Source organism: Leptidea sinapis, chromosome 22 (genome assembly GCF_905404315.1).
Source record: "Leptidea sinapis chromosome 22, ilLepSina1.1, whole genome shotgun sequence".
Classification (NCBI taxonomy): Eukaryota; Metazoa; Arthropoda; class Insecta; order Lepidoptera; family Pieridae; genus Leptidea; species Leptidea sinapis.
In genome coordinates, this window is record NC_066286.1 from 3,497,887 (window position 1) to 3,523,440 (window position 25,554).

The window sequence follows — 25,554 nt, forward strand, 5'->3', positions numbered from 1 at the left end:
TAATTACCTATTCCCCGGTTACATTATCTCTGGACATGACATCAATGACTTAACATCGTCGCTTTGTTACGGTGTGCAAAACAAATATAACTAGGATGTAAGTATCAATAAATAAACTACGATTAATTTTTTCTGTATTATAGATGGATGGAAGATGTTGTGATGGTGATTATTATTATTATTATAATGATGAAAAATCAATGAAAGAATTTGGGTAAGCTACAAAAATATTTATTTTTCTAATATATATATTATTAGAACTATTATAGCGACGATAGAAAATACAGAAGTATTAACAAAAAAAGTCAAAACGTAACGATGACTTCAAAAGCAAAGCAGTGATAGACGAAAATATCACGACATGTAACGCTAATGAAACTGCAAACCGTATTGACACAACAGGAATTCACGTTCCAGTGAGGTCCAGAGAAAATATGGCCGTGTAGTAAATAAAACTCACATAAATTAAAAATTATGTTGTGTATTATGTAAATGTTAATATTCACTATTTTAATATCGATTAATATTATTAGGTTCCATATGACGTAGGCAATAAAAATTTACATTTTTTTAAGGTAATAAAGTTTAATTATTGCCTTATAAAATATTTAAATACTGTTAACTACTGTTTATAATTTTTATAATATGCTGACCGTACACGTACACACACAAACGCAAAAACGTCTCGACAGTAATTTACGTACAATACAAAGAAACCATAAATTAAGTGATTGTTTGTTTACGACACATATTTGCCTTAATTCATACAAAATATGCAGCAAGCTGCGCCATCTTATCTTTAGGTTGTTTGTTTCTTGCTTTGTTGGCCCGCTGCCTGGCGCCCCGCCCCCGGGCCCCGCCCCCTCGTGACGTCACCGCACGATGCTTCTCCACCTGTAACGTGCCAAAACGTTAAACAAGAAATTCCAGAATCGTCTAGGTCATGTACAACTTTTCAAAATAAAACAAAAAATACAAGTACAATACAATATCGCAACAATACATAAAAAAGATATTTCACGAATAGTTATGTAGTTATGTCTATGAGATATATATTATAGAAATTTTTAAATAGAGGCGTCATTTTCACTTTTGCCACGCCATTTTGTGTTTTAAGATTATGATTGGACAGACAGGTGTCATGGTAACCTATCAAAAATAAGTACCCATTCCAGAGATAAAGAAGGCGTTATTTATCCTTGATGGATAAGGAATCGACAAAATAATTACTTTGTTGAAACGTCTCATATTACGTGCATCCCGAGACTTATGACTACATTCTGATTGTCAATGAATCACCACACTAGTCAAGATCAAGAGATTAAAATATATTTGAAGTTAGGCACATTATGAAAAAATTATGAGAGTGAAATTTTAAAATGCGCATCACTGTAACACAAAAGTGACAGGGTGAAGTTGGTTCCTAACATTTTCTGACGTTTGCGAAATTCCTTATTTTTTTTGTATTCTTCATCCGTTATTCGGATATGCAAAGGGTTCAAACCCGTTTATTTATTCATGTATAGGAAACAAACAGTATTACGATAAATTTTAACAAATCTTAAAACTCACACTTTCACCAGTGAAGTTTCCAACAATTAAGTATACGACACTTTTAGTTAAAAGGTAATACAAATTAACAACTTAACTACAAGCTATATAAGTTACACAATACTATACACGCCTATTATACAATACTTAATACACAAAATAATACACATAATACAAAAAATATAAGAATGGGGTTAAAAAAAACAATCAGTAATTATTTTAATTATCACAAACCAGTGATCTGAAAACATTTAACTTTTCATGAAATATGTCAATATGACTGTATGCTCTATTATAACATGTCCGAATTATAAACCTGTTCTTTCCGTATTCTGTCCATGTTATACTACTGTTTTATTTCCTCGCAATCGAAATGAAAATCAGAGTTTATAACTCGTCCACAAAACCATTTTATCCTCGACATTACTATCACTTACATCTAATACATCTTTAGATCGGGATGTAAGCCTTCTGCAGCGTAATCCTATTTTACTTAATAGATATGGCGAATCAGCTATATTATGTAATAATTTATATAAAAATATTGTCTCTATGGGTGCGACGGTCTTTCAAAGAACTTAAATCGTTGGAGTGAAAATTGAACGTGGGATCTTAATGTTGTCGGAATTCTAAATACTTAATGAATTTATTTTGAATATGTTCCAAGCAGTTTAAATGAATAATAATTCAAATCAAATCAAATCATCTTTATTTGCAAGATAAGGTAATAATGTGTTGTTGGCTTATAATTAACAAGTGCTCTTATCCTAACCCACAAGGCATGCAAACTTAGATTAACATCAATCATACAATAGTTAATATTTCATAGGCTTATTCATTTTAATTTATAATATAATGTCATTAGCTACACAATGATATTGAGTTCAGTCGAAGTTAATTTTTATTAAGCAGGGGTTCCAAACCAATGACGCATATTCAAGATGTGACCAGACAAAAGCATTGTATAAGATTAAATAATATGTATGCGATTTTTTAAACTCACTTTCCTGCCTTAAAATGAAACCAAGCATTTTATATGATATATTAATGATAAGAAAGTGGGTTCTAAATGTGAGTTCACTATCCAGGATTACCCCCAAATCTCTAACTTCTTGAACTCTTTTTAATTTTGTGTCATATATCTGATAATTATACAGTATTGAATTAGATTTTTTTGAAACACTTATGGCACAACATTTTTCAATATTTATAGTGAGACCTTTTTTGACGCAGTAATTACCAAGGTTATTCAAGTCAGTCTGGAGAAGGGTGCTATCATCTGAATTCTTAATTTTTGTAAATATTTTATTATCATCAGCGTGAGAAGAGAGCTTGTATTCCGAAATATATTGTCTATATTGTTGATGAAAATATTAAATAATAAAGGGCCAAGATGAGATCCTTGGGGAGCGCCAGAAGTAATGGGGACAAAGTTGGAAGTATAGCCTTTAATCGTAACTGCTTGGGTTGTTTGTGTAAGGTAACTTTCTAGCCATCTTAGAAGGCCATAATATCGATGCCAGCTAATTTCTTAATTAATATAAAATGAGATATAATATCAAAAGCTTTTGAGTAATCGGTATAAATGGCATCAACCTGATGTCCTTCGTCCATAGCCTTAATTACTATATTCACTAATTCACAAAGATTGGTCAGTGGATCTTTTGTTAAGAAAACCGTGTTGATTAATTGATAAAATATTTCTTACAGCTGGGTAAATAGTATCATGGACTATTTTCTCAAACAATTTAGGAATAGTAGAGTTTTGATATAGGTAGGTATTTTATATATCGTGTCTATCACCGCTTTTAAGAACTGGAGTAACGGAACACATTTTCCAGTAATCTGGCATAACGCCTTGTCTTAAAGATAAATTGAAAAGTATGGATAAGGATACTTTATTATTAGTATACTCACGAGCGCGGTGAAGGCCGGCTCGCAGTACAGACAGGCGGTCATCTCCGTGAGCGCGGCCGGCAGCCGCGTGCGCTCCGCCTTGTACTCCACGGTCACGAGCTGCGCGCCGCAGTCGCCGCACGACTGACGCTCACGGTCACGTGTTGAGTGATATTTATTATTATTAGTATACTCACGAGCGCGGTGAAGGCCGGCTCGCAGTACAGACAGGCGGTCATCTCCGTGAGCGCGGCCGGCAGCCGCGTGCGCTCCGCCTTGTACTCCACGGTCACGAGCTGCGCGCCGCAGTCGCCGCACGACTGACGCTCACGGTCACGTGTTGAGTGATATTTATTATTATTAGTATACTCACGAGCGCGGTGAAGGCCGGCTCGCAGTACAGACAGGCGGTCATCTCCGGGAGCGCGGCCGGCAGCCGCGTGCGCTCCGCCTTGTACTCCACGGTCACGAGCTGCGCGCCGCAGTCGCCGCACGACTGACGCTCACGGTCACGTGTTGAGTGATATTTATTATTATTAGTATACTCACGAGCGCGGTGAAGGCCGGCTCGCAGTACAGACAGGCGGTCATCTCCGTGAGCGCGGCCGGCAGCCGCGTGCGCTCCGCCTTGTACTCCACGGTCACCAGCTGCGCGCCGCAGTCGCCGCACGACTGACGCTCACGGTCACGTGTTGAGTGATATTTATTATTATTAGTATACTCACGAGCGCGGTGAAGGCCGGCTCGCAGTACAGACAGGCGGTCATCTCCGTGAGCGCGGCCGGCAGCCGCGTGCGCTCCGCCTTGTACTCCACGGTCACGAGCTGCGCGCCGCAGTCGCCGCACGACTGACGCTCACGGTCACGTGTTGAGTGATATTTATTATTATTAGTATACTCACGAGCGCGGTGAAGGCCGGCTCGCAGTACAGACAGGCGGTCATCTCCGTGAGCGCGGCCGGCAGCCGCGTGCGCTCCGCCTTGTACTCCACGGTCACGAGCTGCGCGCCGCAGTCGCCGCACGACTGACGCTCACGGTCACGTGTTGAGTGATATTTATTATTATTAGTATACTGACGAGCGCGGTGAAGGCCGGCTCGCAGTACAGACAGGCGGTCATCTCCGTGAGCGCGGCCGGCAGCCGCGTGCGCTCCGCCTTGTACTCCACGGTCACGAGCTGCGCGCCGCAGTCGCCGCACGACTGACGCTCACGGTCACGTGTTGAGTGATATTTATTATTATTAGTATACTCACGAGCGCGGTGAAGGCCGGCTCGCAGTACAGACAGGCGGTCATCTCCGTGAGCGCGGCCGGCAGCCGCGTGCGCTCCGCCTTGTACTCCACGGTCACGAGCTGCGCGCCGCAGTCGCCGCACGACTGACGCTCACGGTCACGTGTTGAGTGATATTTATTATTATTAGTATACTCACGAGCGCGGTGAAGGCCGGCTCGCAGTACAGACAGGCGGTCATCTCCGTGAGCGCGGCCGGCAGCCGCGTGCGCTCCGCCTTGTACTCCACGGTCACGAGCTGCGCGCCGCAGTCGCCGCACGACTGACGCTCACGGTCACGTGTTGAGTGATATTTATTATTATTAGTATACTCACGAGCGCGGTGAAGGCCGGCTCGCAGTACAGACAGGCGGTCATCTCCGTGAGCGCGGTCGGCAGCCGCGTGCACGGTGCGCTCCGCCTTGTACTCCACGGTCACGAGCTGCGCGCCGCAGTCGCCGCACGACTGACGCTCACGGTCATGTGTTGAGTGATATTATTATTATTAGTATACTCACGAGCGCGGTGAAGGCCGGCTCGCAGTACAGACAGGCGGTCATCTCCGTGAGCGCGGCCGGCAGCCGCGTGCGCTCCGCCTTGTACTCCACGGTCACGAGCTGCACGCCGCAGTCGCCGCACGACTGACGCTCACGGTCACGTGTTGAGTGATATTTATTATTATTAGTATACTCACGAGCGCGGTGAAGGCCGGCTCGCAGTACAGACAGGCGGTCATCTCCGTGAGCGCGGCCGGCAGCCGCGTGCGCTCCGCCTTGTACTCCACGGTCACGAGCTGCGCGCCGCAGTCGCCGCACGACTGACGCTCACGGTCATGTGTTGAGTGATATTATTATTATTAGTATACTCACGAGCGCGGTGAAGGCCGGCTCGCAGTACAGACAGGCGGTCATCTCCGTGAGCGCGGCCGGCAGCCGCGTGCGCTCCGGCTTGTACTCCACGGTCACCAGCTGCGCGCCGCAGTCGCCGCACGACTGACGCTCACGGTCACGTGTTGAGTGATATTTATTATTATTAGTATACTCACGAGCGCGGTGAAGGCCGGCTCGCAGTACAGACAGGCGGTCATCTCCGTGAGCGCGGCCGGCAGCCGCGTGCGCTCCGCCTTGTACTCCACGGTCACCAGCTGCGCGCCGCAGTCGCCGCACGACTGACGCTCACGGTCACGTGTTGAGTGATATTTATTATTATTAGTATACTCACGAGCGCGGTGAAGGCCGGCTCGCAGTACAGACAGGCGGTCATCTCCGTGAGCGCGGCCGGCAGCCGCGTGCGCTCCGCCTTGTACTCCACGGTCACGAGCTGCGCGCCGCAGTCGCCGCACGACTGACGCTCACGGTCATGTGTTGAGTGATATTATTATTATTAGTATACTCACGAGCGCGGTGAAGGCCGGCTCGCAGTACAGACAGGCGGTCATCTCCGTGAGCGCGGCCGGCAGCCGCGTGCGCTCCGGCTTGTACTCCACGGTCACCAGCTGCGCGCCGCAGTCGCCGCACGACTGACGCTCACGGTCACGTGTTGAGTGATATTTATTATTATTAGTATACTCACGAGCGCGGTGAAGGCCGGCTCGCAGTACAGACAGGCGGTCATCTCCGTGAGCGCGGCCGGCAGCCGCGTGCGCTCCGCCTTGTACTCCACGGTCACCAGCTGCGCGCCGCAGTCGCCGCACGACTGACGCTCACGGTCACGTGTTGAGTGATATTTATTATTATTAGTATACTCACGAGCGCGGTGAAGGCCGGCTCGCAGTACAGACAGGCGGTCATCTCCGTGAGCGCGGCCGGCAGCCGCGTGCGCTCCGCCTTGTACTCCACGGTCACCAGCTGCGCGCCGCAGTCGCCGCACGACTGACGCTCACGGTCACGTGTTGAGTGATATTTATTATTATTAGTATACTCACGAGCGCGGTGAAGGCCGGCTCGCAGTACAGACAGGCGGTCATCTCCGTGAGCGCGGCCGGCAGCCGCGTGCGCTCCGCCTTGTACTCCACGGTCACGAGCTGCGCGCCGCAGTCGCCGCACGACTGACGCTCACGGTCACGTGTTGAGTGATATTTATTATTATTAGTATACTCACGAGCGCGGTGAAGGCCGGCTCGCAGTACAGACAGGCGGTCATCTCCGTGAGCGCGGCCGGCAGCCGCGTGCGCTCCGCCTTGTACTCCACGGTCACGAGCTGCGCGCCGCAGTCGCCGCACGACTGACGCTCACGGTCACGTGTTGAGTGATATTTATTATTATTAGTATACTCACGAGCGCGGTGAAGGCCGGCTCGCAGTACAGACAGGCGGTCATCTCCGTGAGCGCGGCCGGCAGCCGCGTGCGCTCCGCCTTGTACTCCACGGTCACGAGCTGCGCGCCGCAGTCGCCGCACGACTGCTCGCTCACGGTCACGCGGGACGCGTCCTCGAATATGTTCACGATCACGTCACATCTGAAATGCATCAGTCTTAGGCTAACATCTGTAGAGCATACTAAGACTTTGAAATTTGAATTGAATTTGACTGTATTAGGTTGCTACTAGATAGAGAATAACTGTGCTAATTTTAACTATGACTAAATTAAGGCTATATATGAGCTGATATAATTAATGTGAGCACACGGTCGCTGCTGTGAGTGATCTGATCGCCACGGAGCACAAAAATTATCTGAAGCAAAACTCTGCCTGCGCGTCTATTATACAAGTTTTCATTCAGTTGTGTTTCGACCGCGCTTTGAATGCAACGCCACGCAATGTCAGTGTTCAGTGACAAACTGCCCAAATAACAGTATAACGAAAATAAAAAGGATGGAGTGTCATATTTAAGGTAAGTGCCTCTTTAAATTAACAAAATTATGTGTGTAAATTGATGTTTATAATCATTTTGCTAAATAATTGCATTGCAATTGCTAAAACAAAATACATCGTCGATGAAATGTGCGAAAGAGACGCACCATAAGCAATGAGCTTTTTATAAGCGTATACAATATATTTTGAACTTTACTGCAACAAAATAAGGTGTTAATTTGAATGAATGTTTTAGTGTTATATGTATAAGTTAAAGTTACAAAATAAAATACCGATTGCAAGCAAGTTTCCACTTGGGAGCCGAGGGGTCCAACACCAGAACTCCGTCACAATCCAGACACCCGGACACGCCCGTGGAATTGACGCCATACGGACACGTGGGGTGCGTGCACGAATTGCAACCGAAGCCTTTCTTCATGTCCCTGTCGATACAGAAGGTTCATAATGATAGTTTACAATTAAGCGCATTATGCGGTACAATACTCAACGTTGAATGTTTTAACCACAGCAACGCTCCGCACAATCGAGCACTCCCAAAGTACTGCTTTCGCGTGACGTGTGATTTGTGTTTTTTCTTTAAGTTGGCATAGATCGAAATTTTATTAATATATTGTTATCTAGACTTCAATCTTATCTTTAACTAGATATGCACTTAGTAAATATTATATGTTGGCGCTAGATTAAACTTATTTTTATAATCTTAACTGTAAAACTTTTAAACTCTTTAGTTTAGATATCTTTATATATATATATCTTTATATATATATATACATATTCTTGTGTGCGTGTGTATGTCACTGAACTCCTCCTAAACGGCTGGACCGATTTTTATGAAACTTTCTGTGCGTCTTCAGGTGGATTCGAGAATGGTTTAGATTCACAATTGAACTACCTCCTAAACGGCTGGACGGATTTTGATGAATTTTTGTGTGTTCCAGTGAATTTGAGATTGATTTAGATTCTCAATTCCGTCCATATAATATAATTATCCTGTTCATGTGTACGTTAGTGAACTCCTCCTTACGGCAGGACCGATTTTTCAAATTTAACACGTGTGTACAGGACAACGTCTGTTGGGTCCACTAGTAATTTTATACAGTTATAAATATTTTTCTTTTATTTTTCATATGTGGTATCTTTTAATTTGCCTTATGTTTATTCACATGTTTTAACTGTGTTGTGTTTGTGGCTATAAGCTTCCCTAATAAAAAATTACTAATATAATAGCAAGTTAATGGCTCAAAAAAATTTAACAAAAACATTTCATTAAAACCTATTTCAAAATAAGATATAATTACACTCACAAACACTTATTTATTACGCAATTATTTTTTTACTTTTTAATTTTTTGAATGTAAGCGCATTGCAATTTGATTACAGACAGTTACAAATTCTACCACAGATCGCACCCTTACTGTGGGTCATTAAGGAGTTCCATTAATCATCATATCAAATATGAAAAATTATTAGTTGACCATTACGACGACGAGATTTGGCCGAATATCGTTAATTTTGCTTCTAAGAATTGTAAAGTTGAGTTACTTTGTCATGGATCTCAGAATCAGAACTTAATCAAGTTCTACTTCTCACCAAACTACCTTCGAGGTATATCCTTTCCAATAAAAAAGAATCATCAAAATCGGTTGGCGCGATATTGAGTTATTCGTCTATTTGTCGCGCACATACTTATAGTTTTCTCGTGGATGCCATTCTCAAATCTGGAATTGCAATAGGACCACAAAATTATCAAAACCAATTCATCCAGTCGACTGTTCTGAGGTAACAAACATACCCCGAATTGAGAACCTCCTTCTTTTTTGAAGTCGGTTAAAAAGAGTTATATATTTACTATTGCTCTTTCACACACTGTCGGTCTTTAAGGAAGGTATGCGCGCTTTTTTTGAAGCCTACCCATGTCGTATCGCCCCGGAAACACCGTACAAGGAAGCTCATTCCACAGCTTTGTACTACGTGGAAGAAAGTTCCTTGAAAACAGCAATGTGAAGGAATATTTTCTCATTTTACTTATTACGACGTTTATAGTCACATCCTTCATGGATTGCCCTTGCTTGCTTGCACAGATATCCTCGGTTATATTATATAGATTGAGTAATTATAGGGCCTTTTAAGTATTGAATACCAGGACCAATCTGGGTCGAAACGGCTTGCTGCCCGGGTTATCTCGCGGACACCACAAATGTCATGCTTCTAATATAGATATTTATCTGATTCTTAAACAAAATTTAAAAGTAAATTGTATTCAAAATTTTCAAAATAATTATTAGTCTTCCAAATTTTTATTAATATTTAATCCGTACCCAAGTTCTGGTCGTAAGACGTGAGCCTGTTAGCCGAGTTACCTGAAGGGCGGGTGGTTGTAGCAGTAGGGACACAGCGGGAAGCTCTTCCCCTTGTTCCCGCTGGACCATGACAGCAGCTCGAAGTCGTCGAGTGGACACTTGAGCTCGCGGTAGATGCGCACCGTCCCGTTCTGCGGCAACGTGTACGTGTCGTCGCAGTGCGAGCAGTGCAGGCGCACCGGCTTGGCCTGAATATTGAGAGAGTTGACTCGTACTACACTCATTGATACATGTGAAAACAAAAAGTAAAAAAGCGGCCAAGTGCGAGTCTTACTCTACTTACCAAGTTATAACAGTATATGTCTTTGTTTCGGAAAGAAGTGGCTGTGACATTCGGACGGACAAACAGACAGACAGACATGACGAATCTAAAAGGGTTCTATTTTTGCCATTTGGCTACGGAACCCTAAAGAAATATTGTGTTGAAAGTTACAGACGTCAAAACTATAATATTTAACAGCAATTTTAACGTATCTTTGGGGTTAAATGAACAACTTTTGAAAATGTCAAAACTGTTACCGGATATGAACAGATTAGTTACTTTAGAATTAAAAAATAATTTTATTTTGACCAGGTACATTCAGTAAATTTTTCAAAATTTCCATATGCCCGATGACCTTCACTCTTTCTTCTTCAATCATAAACCGGGTGTCATTATACCCGGGTGTGTGCGCCTGAGAGCACTAGCGGTAAAGAGCAGTAAGAAACCGCTCTTTACCGCGTGTATCACTTTCGTACATGTGTACCCCCTTGAGGGTTACATATAAAATACATTGAAACCGTGTGAATGAAGCTTAGCGGCGTGGTAATCAGAATCAGAATATCTTTATTCAATAAAATCTCTAGGATCAGATTGAATAGTCACAAAATAAATTATTCTAATATACAAAAATACAAAGTTGTATCCATAATTATACTATTGCACTATATTATACAAAAAATAGTCATAGCTCTACATCGGTTTACAAGAACCTAAGATATTGTCAAGCTGTCATGCGAGATGGAGCGACATCTGGCCAGCTTGGCATTTATAAAATCATGTATTCTATAATAGGCTTCCTTAATTAATTGTTTTTTAATATAAGATTTGAAATGGCGAATTGATAGCTCTGTCACTTTTGATGGGAGTTTGTTATAGAAAACCGTTACAAACAAAATAGGCATGTGCGCCAAATTATCCAAAAGCAATTTATATGTTATGCGCCAAATAACATTTTTAATTTTGTAACAATGTACTGAATTAAGTGGATATATTTTTAAGTTTTAGTAAAATACAGTATAGATGCACCAAATTAAATAGTATGTAAATTGCAAGTCTTTAAATAAAATTGATTTTGGTCTTGATTCGCTCCTGTGATATTTTCAATAATATTGTATAAAATTATTTATCAATAACCCAAACCTGCCATTACACTACATAATCTATACTCATAAATGGTGAGTCGTTTCCTTCGGTTATACTGTAAAAACTACTGAACCGATCAGAATAACACTTATACCGTAGGATGCAGAGTAATTCGGAGAAGGTTTTAGTATGTAATCAATCGGGATTACTTATTCCTAGCCAATGTTTTGTCGATATAGAAAATATATTCGTAATATAAATAATTCTGTCAATGGCATTTCATTACATATGACAAAAACTCATACAATGAGCGGGCGCGGGGTACTTTATTTATATTACAAAACAACTTTAATAGCTTTAAGGGTAAATGTATACACTTCTACAATAAAGTCTCAGCCACTGTTCAGGCATTATCTATAAATAAATTTAAATGTTTTATAAAAAAAATGGCTTTGTCGTAAATCCTATTACTCCACTGCTGAATATCTAAATGATCGGACAGCCTGGGACTAGATTGTGATTATTTTATAGCGATAGAAATGACTGTACAATATTGTATATTTTTATTGAAAAGAGCGCAAAAAAAAGAATGCTGGGAGAGTTTCTTGCGCCGCTTCCTCTCTCTCAGAGCGCCATTTGTTTCCGAAGCGGTAGTAGTATCTAGTAGTATAAGAAATGACATCAAAAAAAATTCTAAAGGAATCAATTTTGAGAAAATAAATGCCTTTTTATGCCTTTTTTAACGGTTGCCGGGTCAGCTCTGGTAAGAAACGAAAATGAACAATTTTTCTGTCGATAGGAGAGGCCCCTTAAGTTTACACTCGGGATTCTTAATAAGGCGTCGCTGCGATATCTAACTTTTTATGACAATAACGGACGAGACGAGCAGGACGTTCAGATCATGGTAATTAATACTACCTGCCCGTTACAATGCAGTGCTGCTCAGGATTCTTGAAAAACCCAAAAATACTGAGCAGCACTATAACTGCGCTTGTCACCTTGAGACATAAGATGTTTAGTCTCATTTGCCCAGTTATTTCACTAGCGCCCGGCGCCCTTCAGATCGAAACACAATATTGCTTACACATTATTGCTTCACAGCAGAAAAAGGCGCCCTTGTGGTACTCATAATCTAGCCGGCATCCTGTACAAAGGAGCCTCCCAGTGGTATACTTACCATAATATATCTCATGTATCGCCTACATTTGCCACATCGCGATAGCGCCTTCCCGCTTGTTTTGAGCGACGAGAAGCTGACTTCAAACAGCTGATCCATAGCCTCCATAGATCGCACGAAGTACTGGAACTTTCTGCGGAAGATTTCCGTGGTGTGCGAGAGAACCGCCTGGAAGTCCGCGCGACCCACCGCTATCAGATTCAGCTGCTCTTCAACGGCGGAACGCATCGTGGGCAGAACTAGTTCTGGATCGATCTGGAATGTTCCACAAGGCCACAGGTACAACATGAACAAGATCACCAAGCGACAGAGGTAATGGTCACAGTTGGAGGAGGCTTTGTCCAAAGGGCAAAGGTTTTCATTCTATAATAGGCTTAATTATAATTGTTAGTAGGTACCAGGTACGCACCTTTTGGTAGCCATGCACCAGCACCACTCCCAGCGAGGTCGGTACGAGGCGGCGGCCGCTGCCCACACCGACATAGTTCCGCTGGCAGATGTTGTTGATGTGAACCGGAATGGACGCGTCAGTGCCGATGCCGTGCTTCTCCATCAGAGTGATCAACTGGAAAAACCACACAGGTCACATAACCAACCTCCAACCTTAACCCACATAAATAAATTTAAATAGATACGGTAAAGTGCGTTTCGCAAAGAGACTCGCATTTCATCGTTCGTAACGTCCATCTATACTAATAGTATAAAGAGGAAATATTTGATTATTTGTTCGTTTGTTTTTTTGTTTGTTTGCATTGAATTCGCTCCGAAACTACTGAACCGATTTGAATAATTCTTTCACTGTTGGGAAACTTCACTATCTCCGATTGACATAGGCTTATTTTCAGAATATTAGGGATCCTTACTTGGAGTTTTAACCAACAATGTAACCCAAGGTGTTACTAAATTACCTAAATTATTCTTCACATCGCGTTCGCTATGAAATGTATTGATGATAGTATAAAATAATTTACTACAACTTTACAGAACACATCATTATTTCAATCAAAACAGTGGACTCAATACGGATGCCTGGCTCCAAAAAAGAAAAGTGATGGCTTTCGTCTTTTGGGATGCAGATGGGATCTTGATGATAGATTACCTTCCTAAAGGTCAAACAATTAATGGAGAATACATCTTCTAGATAAGCTTCATCAATAAATTCAAAGATCAATGTATTCAACAAAAACGACGAGGTTTGCGAAAAAAATAATCTTCCACCAAGACAATGCTAGGGTTCACACATGTGTTAAAGCTAGGACAAAAATCAACGAATTGAAATATGATTTGCTGCCCCAAAACCACCTTATTTATCAGACTTCCTCCTTATTCCCTAAGCTCATAATTTTTTTGGGCGGACAGAAATTTGCCACAAATGATGAAGTCACAGCCGCTGTAGAGGAGTACTTTGCAGGCCTCGAAGAAATCATTTTTTGGAAGGCATTACTGCTTTAGAACGAGGATGAAATAAATATAAAGGTTCACGGAGACGACGTTCAAGGAGACAGTCGAAAAATTAAATTAATTTTATCACGGAAAGTTAAGTGTTTTTTTACACGCTTTATATTAGCTTCACTTGTACGTTTGTATGTTTGTAACCGACTTCTTTGGGCGCGATTTTGACCCACTTTAAAAGGCTAGATTTCGTTCAAACTTTGTAGGTTTATCGAGGACCGATGACATTACACTAATTTGATAAAATTATTCAATTTTTCAATTGCAAAATATGATTTTTGTTAATTTATATAATTTTAATTAAATAAATCACTTATAAGCGCCATCCAGTAATTTATTGTAAACTAAAAAGGAAACGCGCGATATGTCAAGACAGTTCCACAAAATTAAAGTATCTAATTCGTTTAGAAGCGAATAGATGGCGGTGAATTTTTATTTCCATTATAAATTATGAATGCGTGATTTAACTGAGCTAATTATTATAAGAACTAGTTCGGGGATCTCGGGCTAGCTGAATTAAGTGATCATTCAATATAACTAAAATATTTTTATTCGCAAATATTAAAATCCCTTCATTCAATCTAAAAAAATTAACTAAAAAATTAAAAATAAGAGCGGGGTGATAAGTAACTAGCCTAATAAAATAAAGAATAGTTTAAAAAAAACTAAAGAACACGCTTTATATAATAATTCTTCTACATCCCACGCTTTTTTTACAATGAAATATATAATATTTTTTTACACTATTTTCAATTTAAATTTATTTTCTATTTTTGAGTTGAATTTTATATAAAGCGTGTTCTTTAGTTTTTTTTTAAACTATTATTTATTTTAAAAGGCTAGTTACTTATCACCCCGCTCTCGTATATTATCAATATTATTAATTTTAATTTAATTTAATTATATTAAAAATACAATATCAAACACTTACACACCTATGGATACCTTGGTATTCTTTTATATGTCTTATAGATTTTTAATTGTATTTAGTTCTTTTATAATTCGATCTTAAGATTTTTCTAAATCTCATAACCTCCAAAAGCGAAATTAGAAATTTTAATTCTTGACTTCCATCAATATCACACCCTAAGCCAGAGTAGTGCCTAATTTTTTAATAAAACTTACGGCCTTACAAATAAAATAAACTAGATATATAAAGTTATAACTGAGAATAAGCCAAGAATATGCAATATGTTTACAATTAGTTCATTTTGCTTATGATTGGTTTATTCGCACGTATAACGTTTCCCGCGTTAATTTGCAAGGCTGCTTGAAAACGTTAAACTTCATAATTATCATTGTTTTGAGTGATATTGTCAACATTTTTCATATTCTTGGTTTATTCTCAGTTATAGCTTTATTCCAAGTTTATTTGTAAGGTCGTTAGATAGTATGGTAGTTATAGTAGTGGTAGTTTGACATCAAAAAGTCACTGACTTAAATTTGTTCGGGGGTCTGCCATTACTCTTTTGGCAATAATCTTCAATTATCGTAATAGTGCTAATCAGGTTAATGTGATAATGGAGTGATCTAAGTCTTCACCTCGGACTCGGTCAGATAGTCCGGCGGTGACGTCTGACACTCGACGAGTCTGTGATCGTGCGCGCGAAGCTCCTCCTCTATATTCAGCTGAGGCACAAACTCGTCTTTCCCCATCGCCTGAAAAAACGCAAAAAATACTTGTTAATTTTTTAATGGAAAACGCCCAAATTCTTCTGCAACACCACACGAATAACAGGCGTACATTCTATTTCTACACCTTTCTTTTTAAAATAAGTACAATTTTAAACCGTTCACTTCACATGACACAAAAACCTGTGTTACAAACTTTAATGTATTAATTACCTGCCAATGCATAATCTCAGTGTAGCCGGGATCCACGAGCGTATTGCCGGTGTACGAGAATGTCTCAGAGCCCACTTGGAACGTGATGGTCGTGGAGCAGTACTTGCAGTCGCGCGACAATGTCGCGATAAAGTGTCGCGTAACGTAGTCATAGATGCGCCAGAGGTCGCCGCCTAGTTCTGCCTCAGCTGTTACAAAAATTTTAAAATACATTGTAAATTTTTCAACCTATTTATATGTAACCAAAATTTATGAATGATGCGGGACGGACCGAACGCTCTTTCCAACTGAGCCGTCCGTTCGAGTACGCCTGGGTCGCAATTCTTGGTACGTCTTGTTCAACTATCAGGTTGTAGCTCCATCAAATTAATCCCATAAGTGAGGGATATCACTTTAAAATATTAAATTGTTGTGGATTATTGCATAATATGTATTTTTTCTTTTGACTAAGCATAATGCCAGATTTTGACACCATTACTACATCCGAAATGTCTTTTCTATTAAACTTTCCAACTTTATCACACCTGACACTATAACACAAGAACATTTTTATATTGATCATCACACTCTCAGACCCCTTATCGTGCCCGCCTTCATATTTGGCATTATAGTGTCTTGACATCGACAGTGACATTATACGTGCGCCATTAACTGCTACATAAATAATGCACTGCACAACGACGGACTTCCACGGGTGTATTACTTCTTACTAAAGAACACTTGTTTCAACCGTGACCAAAGGCGAGACATTACAAGCATAATTAAACTGGAGACACACAAGTCAAAGAATGGGCATGATGATGGTATTAATGAATTAAATTATAATGATTACAATTTGTGTTGAAAAGACTCTACTCGGTTTTCATCAATATTGAGATTAATAAGATTATTTCTTAGTAAGTACAAATTTTTGTATACGAAGTGAAATCCTTGTTGTGTGATACAATGATCTTTCTACTAATCTCATACTAAATGTATCGAAGAGTTTTATATCAAAAATTTAGATACTTCTCATTTGATTTTTAAAAAGTTATTGAATTCATTTTACTGATTAGGTTACATACTTTTAATATCAATTTAATTAGTTTTTTGATATTAAAAGTATGTAACCTAATCAGTAAAATGAATTCAATTCAATAAGATTATTTCTTAGTAAGTACAAATTTTTGTATTTGAAGTGAAATCCTTGTTGTGTGATACAATGATCTTTCTACTAATCTCATACTAAATGTATCGAAGAGTTTTATATCAAAAATTTAGATACTTCTCATTTGATTTTTAAAAAGTTATTGAATTCATTTTACTGATTAGGTTACATACTTTTAATATCAATTTAATAAGTTTTTTGATAACTATAATAGTACCCTGGTCACACTTATCAATTACATCCTGTATAGGAAAGATACCAGGAGTGAACCGGGTTATAAGATCTATGATCTATTACCATATTATGTTCCTGTGACTACTTGACACAACAAATACTTACTAGCAGCTTTCATTGGTGTGATAGGGGGATGGTCACCAACATCCTTCCCCTTTTTCGGCTTGTTGATACCATTTGCGATCAGCGCTTTAACTTCGGCACCCCATTTAGTTGAGTGCTGTTGTTGACGAAGAGTACCCCTGCACAAGAAGTTATGTTTAGCAAGTTTTATTAAATTTCTAATAAAAACCACGTGTGCTGCACTGCTGGACAAAGGCCTCCCCCAAAGATCTCCACGACAATCGGTCCTGCACTACCTTCATCCAACGTATTCCGGCGATCTCGACCAGATCGTCGGTCCATCTTGTGGGGGGCCTACCGACCCTGCGTCTTCCGGTACGTGGTCGCCTTACGAGGACTTTACTGCACCAACGGCCATCTGTTCGATGAACATGTGGGTCAACGGCCACTTCAGTTTTGCAATAATTTGGGCAATGCATTACTGATTCGATCTCGCCGGGAAAGTCGGAGCATAGCTGTCTCCATTGCCCACTGAGCGACCTTGAGCTTTCTCATCAGACCCATATCTAGCGACCACGTCTATGTACCGTAAGTCATCACAGGCCTTCATGATGATGAAATGTCTACCTTGACCCGACGTCACGAAACGCGGAAGGAGATAAATAATAATTTGAAGAACGTTTCTATCAAGAACAAATGGGAATAGAAGCCAGCGAAAGGTCTTCTTGATAAATCACTTCCAATCTTAATGATTAATGACACAAATGATAATCGATATTAAATGTACTCACATAAGGTCATAATTCTCTGGATAGCTGGTGGTCTCTGTACGAGGGTAAGAGATGTAGCCCTGTGTATACAACCGCTCTGCATGCTGCAATCATTTATTTATACAACATTCTTAATATTATACGGGTTTCAATATGAAACTTCGTTTTAGCATATAGCTCTCTGAATTATAATATAAGAAATATAATAATCTCTTTGGTGTGAGAAATCTCACGATTCGCGAGGAAATCCTCGCGAATCTTTTTTCGCATGACAGCTAGAATTGTATGTTCCTGAGTGAGTCTCACGAGCTCTAGTTTTTCCGAACATATGGAGATATATAATATAGATTTAGAAGAAAGTGTACAAAATTGTTATGTTTCTTTTAAACTGTTTTTTCATTCGGCTTTAAAAGTAAAGATTGAAAATTAGCGGAAAGAGTTCGGGTGTGAAACTGACGCAGCAGAAACAGCTCACAATATCGATGCTGTATTTGGAGAGGTTGGTTGTTAGAGATTACTCCTCCAACACTCTTTACCCAAAGTGTTTTATCGCTATGCCAATCGTCTATCTAGATGGAATTGAAATTTTGGTAGATATGCTTGTTCAACTCTCCAGTTTAAATCTAGTAAGGAATTTAATTACATGCCATAAGATATATTAGGTCCTTACATATGAAATTGGCGTATTTAGTACTGGCCACTTTAATCACGATGTTCTCCTCTTTAAGGTAAGGAATTCCAAATTCAAATTTGTACAGCTTCGATGACCGTCATTCATTTGTTTTTTTCTTCTGTTTTTTTCTGTTTGCGTCTCTCATTTTACAAAATAGATTACTTGAAGTATCGCATTATTTACGAGTACGAGTTCCGCCGTGGCACTAGTGCTGCGGAAACGACTCTAAGGGTAAATGAGTTGTATGGCGGTCATGTTGCATAAGAAAACACAGTTCGTTTTTGGTTCCAACGTTTTCGTTCTGAAAATTTCGACCTGCAGAACAAGCCCCGTGGACGGCCTGTGACCCAAGTTGATAATGAAGTATTGAAGGCTATTGTGGAAGCGGATCCATCGAAAAACCACGTCCGAGTTAGCTGCAGGCATATTTAATTTTTTTCAAAAACTTTATCGCTTTTGATATATTTTAGAATAACATGACAATCCTATTATAAGAAGGGGGTAACTAGCCTAAAGTTGAGCATAACTTCACCAAATGATAATATAATTATTGAAATAAAATTGTTACATAAGAACACTATCAAATATCTCATTTGCTATAACTATTTCTTTATTTAGTCACCAGTGTTTAAAAAATAGATTGATTGAAAACATGGATATAAATCGTAATGGTATATCGTCCATAACAAGGCAGACGGTTCAAGTAGTCATAGTAATATAATGAACACAGTAAGGCTTTTTGGAATAAGAAAAAGTGACACATTCCTACATGTCTAATTATTTTTTTTTATAATTTATTTATTAGTTACAAGCAGCAATAAAGCTTTATATATGAAGTAAATAATACCTGCATTGCAGTGTGAGGTCCAATACCGAGCCCGGAACTGGCAACCCTCATCAGCTCCACTGTATTTAATGCCACAGGTCGAGGCTTTATTTTTTCTTTTGCCTGAATATTCACAACCCTGTAATGGTATATGAAAATATTAATACTTTATAATTGGAATGAGTTGGTTCAATAGTATACCATAAATTATAATTGGTTATTGGACAAGTTTTGAATTGAATTTAGGTATTTGCTCAAATAGAAGGCTTTTAATAAGTAGTAGTGAAGGACACAGCGGTTCGTTGGGGAACAATGCAGCGGATGAACTTGCAAGGCGGGGGTCGGAAACGCAAGTGGCTGGCCCAGGGCCAGGCCTGCCGCTACCCTTCAGCCAAATGCGGTCATGGATACGCTCTCTCACCAACAACCTACATAGAACCCGATGGACAAATGTCTCAGGCTGCAGACAGTCGAAAGAGGCGATTCCTGCACTATCGCCCAAACTGACACGTCGATATATTAGCCTAAACAGACATGACATCCGAATTATGGTCGGCACCCTAACGGGTCACACATCACTGAACAAACACCTATATACAATCGGCGTTACGGACAGTCCTAAGTGCAGGGGCTGTCTAACCGAAGATGAAACGGTCACTCACGTAATCCTGGAATGTGCTGGGGTGGCCAACCAACGGGCACAAACCTTAGTAAATACAAGGTCGCTCCAGGAAGTCTGCGAACACCCCAGGAGTGTTCTGAACTTCTGGAACGAGCTGGGCTGGTTGGAATGACTGGCCAACACTGCACGCAAAATAGACCTAATTAAGCGGTCTAATTGCGGAAACAGAAGCCCTTTACCAATACCAATACTAGTAGTAGTGAATAGGAGTGTAATAAATGTGAAAGATGTTAATATTTTCTAGTGCTTTTTGTTTTCCTCCTGCATAGGAGGATTCTTATCAAAAAGTTTTATGTATAAAATGAATATGTCTAAGTATACTGTTTATACATACATGAGTCAAATTTAATTCGTTTTAATACATTTTTTTAATATACTTATATTGTAAACATATAATCTAAATAATTAAAAATATGGAAATCAACTATTGAAAGGGTGGGTGGTGCAAGAAACTTAGCGGGATTTCAATATATTATCAAAAGTCAAAATTATATTTACAATTTTGTTATTTTTTTAAAGTGATATCCTTTACTTCTAGGATTAAACATACAAATTAAATTTGTAACCAAAATTTATGAACGGTGCGGGCTTGAACCTTCTGGATTCCGTTCAAGTGCTCTTAACACTGAGCCAACCATTCGAGTTCGAGCCAAAGGGGAGGTCGCAGATTCGAGTCGCGCATTGTTTATAAAGTTTCATTAGAAATTTAATTAGTATCAAAATTATACATAAAATGTGAGCAATACTTACACAGCTTCCTTTATCTCTTTGATATTAGCCAGAAACATGTTCGCAATATCCTTCTCAAACACTCGGACTCTCTTCCATTCCAATGGCAGTTCTCGCCCCTCACTAGTAGATGCCGTGACTCGCAACACCCAGTATGTTTCTGGTTTGAAAGTCTGAATGTCGTCATGTCTTTGAACACAAAACCCTAATGTTGGGGTTTGGCAGGGGCCATATGAGATTAGTGAAGAATCCAAATCACCATATCTTCCTGAAATGTGAAATTTGAGAATTGTTCTACTTATATAGCACAGTATTATGAAAACAGATAAAGTTTTCATAATACTGTGTGTGGTGTAGCAGCCTCAACAATCCTTGTTTGTGTTCTTTTAACAACATCAAACAAGTGTCAGAATGTCAAATAAATGGCAATTGACAAGTTAATTACTAAATAATTAAAGACTAATTATAGATTAATTATATATAACTCGGGGCTCCTACTAACACTTTTTGAAATATGACAAATTATAATCTGTGTGTTTGTTAAGTGATTGCAGCCACCCAAGTTCTACTGCAACAGCATAGGCTTTTAACCCGCAAGGTGCCAATCAGACGTCTGACGTCTGCTATCAAAACTACCGTTGAGTGCCAAACCAGACGTTGTATGTCTGGTTGGCACACAATGGTAGGTATATATTTTTTCGTTAAATATACACAGAGTAAAACAAGCTACACGATATACCACAAGAAAGGTAATTTAAAAGACTATAAAAGTAAGAATATTTAATTTTAAAACTTTATTTGTGTTAATATGACAAGGCGTCAAAATGCGGTCTGCAGTTTAGCCCTACTTTAAACGAAATTTGTTTAAATTAGGCAGTATCTATTGTTTATGTAATCTAACAAAGCCCTAGTGTATGTTTAATAACAAAAGTATTGATGTTCGTTTTTATAAACAAGCTGAAACACTTCAAAAGCAATAAGTTTTATTGTAACACAAGCCTTTTGAAATTAGCGTCGGTAACGCGCGGCGGCTTAAGACGTGCATGTGCGCCACTCGCTTTGTGGCAGCTTAGCCAGTGACGGATTAAGGAAGATAGTTTAGTTATAATTGATAATGTTATCCATAAATAACCATATTATCACTAACATTAAAACTTCAAACAGAGAGATAAAATATTAAGAAAACTTGAATTTAATAGTGGCCAAAAGGGAACATAGTGCTATTGCTAAGTAACAATATGATTTTTTAATTTCCTAATTATTATGTATAATATTCACTACTGTTATGGTGAAAAAAAATATTATGAGAAAACCTACACACATGGGCAAAACAATTTAAAAGGTTGTGGTTGAAGTTGACAAATAAGCACTGGTCTTAGATAAGTGCTTTATCAAGCAAAAGAGGCACAGAATATTAAGTAGTGGAATGTAGCCCATGAATACATTATCATTAGTATGGAACAGAAGTTTAACAAACCTTGAAAATACTTAGTCTGGAATCTTGTAAAAGCACATCCAATACGTAAATCTAGCTCCTGTCTTGCATCAACACTGCGAGATTCATTTTCATTCGGCCTAACCAAGTTTAACATGGCTGCCTTTATATCTTTGTCTGTAATGGCAGAGAATCTGGCTCGGTGTGTAACTGAAGGTGAATATACATCGCCCTTCATATACGGTGCAACACAACACATAACCTGAAAGTGGGTTTCTTATTGAAAGTTCAAGTTATAACTTAAATGGATGACCTGGGCTGATTCAAGTCTTACCCTCACCAATTTTTTATTTTATTCAAGTATTTTTCAGATGACAATTTTCAATTAAAACATAATATGGACCACCAAAAACCAGTTAATAGAAAACATTTTATATGAAGTTTTTTGAATTGTACTTCTAAAACATTCCTCCAAGGGTCCAATGGAGACCACTGCTTAACCATTTTATAACTGACTTAGGTTGGAAATAATTTATTTATCATATTTTACTTTATGGTTTTTGAAGAAAATGTTATTGTGGCGCTAATCAATCAATATTAAAATTGATTGTTACAAATACCCAATTTTGAAATGCACTTTAACTGAAATTGGTATTTCCTTAGACAAAATAGTGTCATATGTAATATGAACTAGGTTAATATATAAGTAAAAAAAATATATATACAATAATTTTTTATAATAGTTAAATATACCTCAAAACAAATATTTTCTCCTTCTTTGTCACAATCTAACCAGAGAATAAGATAGTCACATCCCCTAGCTTCTTGAGCCAATACGAAGGGTATTTTTAAACGCGGGACAGCCTCTTTTTTTTCAGTAGGGCAGCTAAATAGTTCTACTGGATCAACTTTATCCCAATTATTGTACTTTCCGGTAAAATCTAGGCTCATAATATGCCCACAAACGGATGTCATCTTAAATTTGACTGGTTCGCTCTTAAAGTTTCCATTCCACTCATAAACTGCGCAAGGTGAATTAGAACCTGCAAAAATAATTAGACAATGAGATTACATTTACTTAGTTATATTAATGGCTTTTAAAATATAACCCACCCTTGTTAGTAGAACATTTTCCATTGCTAAGGATATTAGCCAAACTCTGAGCTAGAGATGGCTTTTCAGCTACCATCAAAGCAGTTTTCATTTTGCTTAGAAATTATATCTACAATATCTTAGCAAGTCGACTTAGTTAAGTTAATTAATTATTCATTTCAAAAATATAATTATTAATTATTTATTTATCTATAAACACAAGCAATTAGCAAAGAGAATATAACCACTACATCCAATTAATGAACTCTCGTTGTAGAGTAGTTTATTCTTTCACATAGTCAAACACAAGTCCAAGTGTAAATAGAATATAATAATATTTACTCTTTGACATTTAGTCCGTCAACTTAACTCGGGACCTGGCTCGTATCGTATGAGTTAAAACATTAATTGACGGAAGGAAAAAAGGAAGGAAGTACAGTAATTAGCAAAGAAACCCTACAAAAGCGGTTCAATCACAACAAAGTAAATCAGGTGGGCCAGTAAAAATAGAATTTAATCTCGCACTAAATTTACGGTCCAATTTTTGAAGTGAAACTTTTTTAAAATCGTTTCGATTTGAAACTCCATGAAACGAAAAACAAGACGATAGAGGCGCCGTTGCCAGATACTATTTATAAAACTATTATTTTGGCCGCCGCGCCAAATAATGTATTCAACAACTTGGATATCCTATCCGAGATTCCCGGGGTGCATGGAACGATGCATGCTGCAGAAATTGTAATATTATATGTAGTATAATTGTTAACTTTAAAATATTAAATAATAAAAATTATATAGCCTAAAAAAGGCTTAGTGACAAATAGTAAACCTTACATATAATATCCTCATACTCCTGATACTCTTTTTTCATCTCAATTTGTCGTAGCGTACCCCTGTTAAAAAAACATTGAAAAGTATTGAAAATTATATTTATTTAGAATTTGAATTGTTTTCAATAATCCTAATTCTTTTTTGTATTTATAATAAATATATAGTTTTCATGAAGCGATTGTTTATTTTTTCAATATTTTTCAATGAGTATTTTTAATCAGGAACTTTGCAGAGGTTTCATTTTTACCGTGTGTACACATACACATATTTTTATTTATTTTGTTTTATTTTATATTTATTGTAAGACTGAGGGTCACACACTGAGTATAAAATTACAAAATGCTGCCGATATCTCGGAAACTATGCACTTAAGACAAAACAAATATACTTAACCATTATTGCAGAAAATAAAATTTCGCACCTTTTATTTCCCATAAGTTTTTTTTGTAGAAATGACTGTTTACGATTAATGGCCCATAAAAAAATCCGTCCATTTTTGTAAATTTATTTATTTTCTGCAACGTTTGTTTAAAACTCAATTTTCTAATGTCCATACTTTTACAGTCATAAGACGTGTAATGTTGGTGTTCGATATTAAGAATGGACTGTAGATTATTTGGTAGGCGCAATAATGCAACCTTGAAAAAAGGAACAATGCATGTACCACCTACCATTACTGCTCCTCGCCACACAGCATCCACCGGTGCACGGTACTACAGGAACCAACGTGGGTCGAGGCTCGAAGGGCGGCCCAGAACGTCTCGGACGGAACCTTCTCGTACGGCCGACTTCTTTGGGCGCGATTTTGACCCACTTTAAACGGCTAGATTTCGTTCAAACTTTGTAGATTTATCGAGGACCGATGACATTACACTAATTTGATAAAATTATTCAATTCTTCAATTTGCAAAATATGATTTTTGTTAATTTATATAATTTTCATCTATAGTCGATAAGGCAAGAATTGATGTTAAAGTACTTAATAGTTTTAAAAATACGCTTTTATAGAAAATTTAACTAAAACATGAAAAATAAAAAATAGTTAAAAAAAACTAAAAAGCACGCTTTATATAAAATTCAACTAAAAAATAGAATATTCTGAAAGAAAGTGTGTTTCTATTTCTATTTCTATTTCAAAATAAATTGAAATTGAAAATAGTGTAAAAAAATATATTTTGTTGTAAAAAAAAGCGTGGGGTGTAGAAGAATTATTATTTTAATAATATCTTAAAAAGCACCCCACGCATTTTTTACAGTAAAATATATTTTTTTACACTATTTTCAATTTAAATTTATTTTCTAGTTGAATTTTATATAAAGCGTGCTTTTTAGTTTTTTTGGATGGAGTAAAATTATAATCTTGTGA

The 25,554-nt window shown here is 38.5% G+C and overlaps 1 protein-coding gene across 1 annotated transcript; it reads right to left on the reverse strand.

Annotated features, from left to right (window-relative positions):
* Window positions 1-215: 215 nt before the first annotated feature.
* On the reverse strand, window positions 216-23,596 carry LOC126970972 (DNA topoisomerase 3-beta-1). Its single transcript, XM_050817127.1, has 15 exons — window positions 23,379-23,596; window positions 23,019-23,308; window positions 22,308-22,527; window positions 20,852-21,098; window positions 19,441-19,558; window positions 17,942-18,024; window positions 17,193-17,329; window positions 15,707-15,894; window positions 15,404-15,520; window positions 12,819-12,974; window positions 12,410-12,664; window positions 9,888-10,075; window positions 7,800-7,949; window positions 6,993-7,173; window positions 216-894 (listed from the first exon to the last, which is right to left on the reverse strand). Exons 1-15 carry the CDS (start codon window positions 23,467-23,469, stop codon window positions 763-765), a joined length of 2,553 nt encoding a protein of 850 aa, XP_050673084.1. The 5' UTR covers window positions 23,470-23,596; the 3' UTR covers window positions 216-762.
* Between the last annotated feature and the right edge of the window lie 1,958 nt (window positions 23,597-25,554).